The sequence below is a fragment of the Sinocyclocheilus rhinocerous genome, unplaced genomic scaffold (genome assembly GCF_001515625.1).
Source record: "Sinocyclocheilus rhinocerous isolate Xijiao unplaced genomic scaffold, SAMN03320098_v1.1 scaffold226, whole genome shotgun sequence".
Taxonomy (NCBI): Eukaryota; Metazoa; Chordata; class Actinopteri; order Cypriniformes; family Cyprinidae; genus Sinocyclocheilus; species Sinocyclocheilus rhinocerous.
Genome location: NW_015631726.1, coordinates 264,343 through 271,183, shown reverse-complemented (window position 1 = coordinate 271,183; position 6,841 = coordinate 264,343). Strand labels below are relative to the sequence as shown.

General features: G+C 36.2%; 1 protein-coding gene across 1 annotated transcript in view; it reads right to left on the bottom strand.

The window, feature by feature from the left end:
- Positions 1–2,482: 2,482 nt before the first annotated feature.
- The window catches only part of LOC107741910 (sterol 26-hydroxylase, mitochondrial-like), an 8,126-nt gene continuing 3,767 nt past the window's right edge, over positions 2,483–6,841 (bottom strand). The window contains exons 4-9 of the mRNA XM_016554717.1: positions 5,022–5,219; positions 4,763–4,926; positions 4,511–4,677; positions 3,198–3,279; positions 2,914–3,114; positions 2,483–2,822 (exon numbers count right to left, since the gene is read on the bottom strand). Coding sequence (XP_016410203.1) covers positions 2,688–2,822; positions 2,914–3,114; positions 3,198–3,279; positions 4,511–4,677; positions 4,763–4,926; positions 5,022–5,219 — 947 coding nt within the window. The 3' untranslated portion in view covers positions 2,483–2,687. The remainder of the gene's footprint in view (positions 2,823–2,913; positions 3,115–3,197; positions 3,280–4,510; positions 4,678–4,762; positions 4,927–5,021; positions 5,220–6,841) is intronic.

Genomic DNA, 6,841 nt, shown 5'->3' with positions numbered 1-6,841 from the left:
GAAGCAGGGAGAAGAGTGAGGCAAAACACTGATCACATGGGAGGGAGAGGGAGGTGGGGCAAAGCCTCTCTAGTTAACCCTTCACTATCTGCTGTAATTTAATACTGTATGTGTATTTGTTTTTAAATGTGAAACTTTATCATGCACATAATGATACTTTAAGAATATTACCATCAACTGGAAAATTTTCTCCACTTTCAAAATGTCATCATTTGTGAACATTCTGCTAAATTTCTCCTTTTGTGTTACACCAAAGAAATAAGGTCAGGCAGGTTTGGAATTACATTAAGGCTGGAGAAACAATGACAGTTTTCATTTTGGGTGAACTATCCCTTTAAAAACCTCCTTTCTTCCAATTCTTACAGGGCACAGCGAACAAACAAAGGGTTTTGAACCTTTTAAAAATCACATACCTGTGTTTACAATGGCTGTTTTCCTTTAAAGAAATTTTTTTTTTTTTTCAATCACCTAAAAAGGTTAGATAATATGTAATATAATATTGATGTTATGAACAAAAAACAGATTTCACTCTGAGCTAAGTAAATATTTTGTCCCACTTACGCAATTACTGGACATGATTTAATATACACAATGCAAATCTCTGGAGAACCGTAAATCACTGGTCATTCTGCAAATGAAACATTACTGTAAACCACGGGAAAGACAAATAGTGCATAATGTCAGCTGTTGTTGCTTAACCAATACCTATAACAATAGAAGAAATTGACAAATTTTCCATGGTGTTCATAACTATTTGGTACTTCATTCCTTATTGCTAGATTTAAAAAAAAAAAAAAAAAAACTCAAAGAGAAATTAAGATAAGCTAGAGCATTAGCTATTGATGACTGAACCTTTTTTTTTGTTTTGTTAAAACATAGAATATATTTATGTATTGAATATATATTCTATATATAATATAATACACATTTTGATAAATATTCAGTTTGCTGATATCTGCTTATCACTACCTTGCACTGACAGTTTATTGCCACTAATGTTCCTTGTGTCAATAGAGGCAAAAGGGCAAGATGACAAGGATTTTATAATCCAAAGTACATTAAAACAAAAAAGTAATACACGTCATGATAAACAAGTTTTGATCTTTACCTCTCAATGAAATTAGTTGTCATGAACACATTTCGGGCCTCTGAAGATGCCACTCCATCCAGAGCATTGAGAAGTCCACTGAAAGTGAGTCTACCCATGCCCTGATAGGCCAGTGGAGCTGTGAGAACAAGCCAAGGAAGAATAAATGAGATCAACAAGAGCAGAAATATTTCATGGTGCTGTTAATGCCATGGCTAGAGATCAAACTATTATCATAATTAATCACATGTGATTGTAATTACATTATATTCCAAACAGACAGTGAGAGTTCAGAAGCACTGCAGTCGGTAAGACATACTCTCTGTGGGCAGCAGCTCCCGGCTGACGAAGGCTGCATCCACGTCCTCTAGCAGGATGATGCTTTGCTGTGGAGCGACACTCAGCAGGTGGTTGAGGCGATCGTCAGACAGGCTGCGAGACTCATCAGACAGACGCTGTAACCCAGCTCGCCTGCTAATGCAGTTGAAATAGGGTAGATTTAAGGGTAGAGCTAGGGCAGGGGTGTCCAAACTCAGTCCTGGAGGGCCACTGTCCTGCAGAGTTTAGATCCAACATGCCTCAACACACCTGCCTGGAAGTTTCTAGTATGCCTAGTAAGACCTTGATTAACTGATTCAGGTGTGCTTAATTGGGGTTGGAGCTAAATTCTGCAGGACACCGGATCTCCAAAAAAAAAAAGGGACACCCCTGGGTTATCATAGGGGGATAGAAAATACAGTTTGTCCAGTATAAAAACCATTACTGTCACACCCATGGACGTTTTGTTGTGCTTTCATCCCCCATGTGCTCAGTGTGACCCAGTATTTCCCCGTGTTTGATTTGATTAGTTAGTTCACCTTGTTTATCATCCTCACCTGTCTGCCCCTCGTCGTTAGCAACCCTATTTTAGTTGGGAGTCTACCCTGTTTGCCTTGGTCCAGTATTGTATTTGTGTTGCTGTGCTACGTGTATCTCCTGCCTTGTATTACCCTGTTTGGAAGTATTAAAGATTATTGAATTATATCTTGGTCTTCGTGCGTGTTTTATAGACCACCATGACAATTACGTCTAGGGAATGTCCCCATAAAACATGGAAACCAGTGTATGTGTGTGTGAGTATTTGTCAAAAGGTAATATATTATTTCATTAGTCATTCATTTGCTGCATAATTCCATTTGCTTAACTTCTATCAGTTGCGTTCCGATATTTATCTGTTATAGTGATAAATAATAAATTTTCACAATTCCCCTTCCACTAATACTGAACAATAACAAAAAAAAAAGAAAAAAAAAGGAGACTTCGGATTCATTAAAAAGTTTAATTGATTTTTAAGATCATATAATACATTAATATATATATATCAGCATAATGAAATACAATTCACAACAATTTAATGGAAAGAGATATACAAAACTGTGGGGGAAAAAAGTATTTTTCACAGTGTTATGCAGGGTCCTTTATACTGCATATCCCAAAGCACAATAGAATTATATCCAGACAGGTAAAATAGTTGACATATTCACATGATTCACACTAGCTGATAATTTTCATATATGTACACAGACAGCTTATATCTTGCTGAAATGGTGGTATTCTTTAGCTATTGTTCAGAAGATGTCTTCTGTCTCTCCACAAAGTGGAGGTTCACCTGTCTGTCTGGCACAAGCACTGTGCGATTGAGTGACTGAACCTCACCCACAGTTGGGTCCGGTCGGATTTCAAACAACTTGATTAGCTGGAATGAAAATATACAATTAAAAAGCACAATTTATAATGTAATATAACTGTTTGGCACAAATTCAAAATTAAACGTCTGTCTTTCTTACCCTTGCCAAAGCCAGATGCATCTCCAGTTCAGCAATGCGACGGCCAACACAGCCTCTGACTCCAAAGCCAAATGGGATTGACCCAAATGGGTTGGGTCTCGTTCTGCCATCTCGGAGCCAGCGGTCAGGTTTGAACTTCTGTGGCTCTGGGAAGACTTTCTCATCATGGCTAATTGCATAGTGGCACAGAGTGAATGTTGTCTGTTTAAAAACAGCTGATTTAGTGATGCAAATTTCTGAACTGGCAACCATTTTTTCATCCTAACAACATGGAAATGGTTTACCTTATTAGGGAAAAAATGTCCACCAATGACAACATCATTTTCTGCAATAAGACGAGAATTCATGGGCACCACAGGGTACATCCTGCACATGAAATTACAGAGATTATAATACTCAATGATACACCACTGGTCAAATTTTTTTAATAATTCATGTTTCTGGACGAAGTCTCTTATATACACACACATAAAAAATTATATTCAAATATATTTTAAAATGTAGTTTACTTCTGTGCTTGCAAAGCTAAATTTTTAGCAGTCATTTGACACCTCTAGTCTTCAGTGTCACAAGATCCTTCAGAAATCATTCTAATATGCTGCTGTGGTGTTTCATTATTATCAGTTAATATCAATTTATAATAATGGTTCTAATTATCAAGTTTTTGAGGCTTAATATTTTTGTGGAACCTATAATACATTTTCGCATAATTCTTTGTGTCATGAACCTAGTCTCTGTGATTTTTATTATCAATAGTTTTTAAGGCTTAATATTTTTGTGGAACTCATAATACATTTTCCTCATAATTCTTTGTGTCATGAACCTAGTCTCCATGGTTCCTCCCACTCACCACCAGAGGGCTTCCTCACCTGAGTATTGACATTTTTTTTGTCCTGGACTCCATTTCCCTTGATCCCCATACATTCCCCTGACTATTCAAACAGCTCACTTACATCCACACCTTGAAAAGTTATGTTTTCCCCTGGCTGACATTTCTGAGTGTTCCATTGTTTCCTATTGCCTTGCCTGTGTATGACTCTCAACTGTTACCTTGTTTCTGACCCTTGCCGCCGGTCTACTCATCTCTGCCTCAATTGTTTAGATACTGTTTATGATTGTTTGCTGCCTGCCCTGACCCTCTATTTTATCTTGCTCACCCCAAATTTTTAAATGGTAGTGTATTACAGTTTCCACAGAAACAATAGGCTGCACAGCTGTTTTCAATATTGATAACAATAATAAATGTTTCTTGAGCACCAAATCAGCATATTATAATGATTTCTGAAGGGTCATGTGACACTGAAGAAGACTGGAGTAATAGCTGCTGAAAATTCAGCTTCGCTATTAAAGGAATAAATTATATTTTAAAATATATTCAACTAGAACCAGTTATTTTTAAATTAGAGTAATATTTCATAATATTACTATTTTACTGTATTAATAATCAAATAAATGCAGCTTTGGTGAGCATTAGACTTCTTTTAAAAGACTTTTTACTTATTCCAAACATTTGACCAGTAGTGTATAGTATATGCCAAATGTATAGTATATGTATGTCAAATGTTATTTTGCCTTCTCAAGCATGTATTATATTTACCTTAATGCTTCCTTGATGACAGCTTTGAGGTAAGGCATGCTGTTCACTTCCTGTGCTGTTGGGATTCCGTCACCCCTCAAGACTCTGGTTACATCCTGATACAGAGCCTCTTGAGCTTCTGGGTCTCTTGAGAGGAGATACAGCGCCCACAACATAGTGTTGGAGGTCTAGAACATGAAGAGGAAAAAATATAATTTCAAAACTCATATGTATTTTGTTTAAATAGTCAAAGATACATTAAATGTCTCTTACTGTGTCCACTCCAGCCAACAGCAGCTCAGAAATACTTCCATAAACGTCTTTACTGCTCATCTTGACATTGGAAAGCAGGTAGGTGAGATACTCCCCAGCAACCTCCTGATTTGCATCCACACGCTTCTGTATGGCCTCCATCTTCATGTCAATCATTTTTCTGGCTATAATCCATAAGTACAATACATCACCAAACTGCAAAACATGCCTGTATCTCTTACAGTCTATCTGAACAGGATGTGTTAACTAACAAGCTCACCAAATTTGAATATGCCCTCCCAGCCATTAATGTACCACTGCCAAAATGGCAAGTAATTGCGAGTCCAGTTTGGCAGGAACACCACAGGCATGCTGTAGGTGAACATTTGTGCAATAGAATTAATGAAATTTTGTGTCTCGGCAGGAATTTCTTTCTCCAGGCAGCCAATGCGTGTCTCAAATAGAATGGATGAGATCCCTGAATGAGAAAAAGATTAATAAAGAACTTCACAATTTTTTGGGTAAATGGAAAACGTGTTAAAACACTGGTTGGCACATGTGATAAATTGGCATACACATTCATTATAATAATAATATAAAGACTATAATTTGTTTCATAAAATGGATGGATAGTCATGATTTTAGCCATGGTAAAATCTATGATATTTGTTTTATGGCTGATTACTGTTTTTGATGCATATTTCAAAATGACTTCAGGGATCATATAGAATAAGGATGTCACTTAGTGAACTTTTTCAATGAAATAACTCAATAATAATAAAACAATAATAATAACTCTTTCAATACTTTAAACTATTTTATTATGTTAAAAAACCTCCATAATATGTCCATAGTATTTTAATATGTAGGCAAATGTTTAATAAAAACAATAATCCCCACAAGGACAAGCTGTATTATGAATATTTGTGGTCAGTAAGATTTTGTTGAAACAAATCAATACTTCCATTCAGCAAGGATGCATTAAATTGATAAAAAAATGACACTAAAGATATTTAGGTAACACTTTAGTATAGGGACCAACTCTCACTGTTAACTAGTTGCTTATTAGCATGCCTAATTATTAACATATTGGCTGTTTATTAGTACTTATATTCTGCATGACCATATTCTACATCCCTAATCCTACCCAATACCTAAATTTAACAACTACCTTTCTATTAATGAGCAGCAAATTAGGAGTTTATTGAGGCAAAAGTCATAATTAATGGTTTGTTAATAGTGAGAATTGGACCTTAAAATAAAGTGTGACCGACATTTATAATGATACAAAAGATTTGTAACATTCTATTTCAAATACATGCTATACCTTTTTAAATGTTGATACAAAAAATGATACATGTAGTTTTTTAAAGCAATTATTTCATATACACTGAACAAAATTATAAACGCAACACTTTTGTTTTTGCCCCCATTTGTCATGAGCTGAACTCAAAGATCTAAGACTTTTTCTATGTACACAAAAGGCCCATTTCTCTCAAATATTGTTCACAAATCTGTCTAAATCTGTGTTAGTGAGCACTTCTCCTTTGCCGAGATAATCCATCCACCTCACAGGTGTGGCATATCAAGATGCTGATTAGACAGCATGATTATTGCACAGGTGTGCCTTAGGCTGACCACAATAAAAGGCCACTCTAACTATCACTTTAAGGGCATTGTGACAAGTCAGTTACTCCCTTGGGAATCTGTAAGAAAGTTGTATCTTCTGTTGTCTGATTTTATCTAATTTCAGGTGCTTATGGAAAGGAAATACCTTCAAGGGAGAAGCGATAAAGCTCATTGGTCAAGTTAGAAACCAGATCACCGGTGGGGCTCATCTCCCGCAGATAGTAAATCCGTTTGATGAAGTCTGTGACCACAGCATTGACCACATCTCCATACTGAACTGAGTCCTTTGGATGCAGCATGCGTTTGTTCAGCACTGTCCGCAGTTTGTACCATTTCTCTCCTTCTCTGTTGAAGAACATATTGTCTTTTCAGAAGGGCAACAATAAGAATTCATAAGCTTACATAACATCACAGGACTACATAAGCCAAATGCACTTTGGCTGTATAAAATCTCCAGACATGACTAGTCTT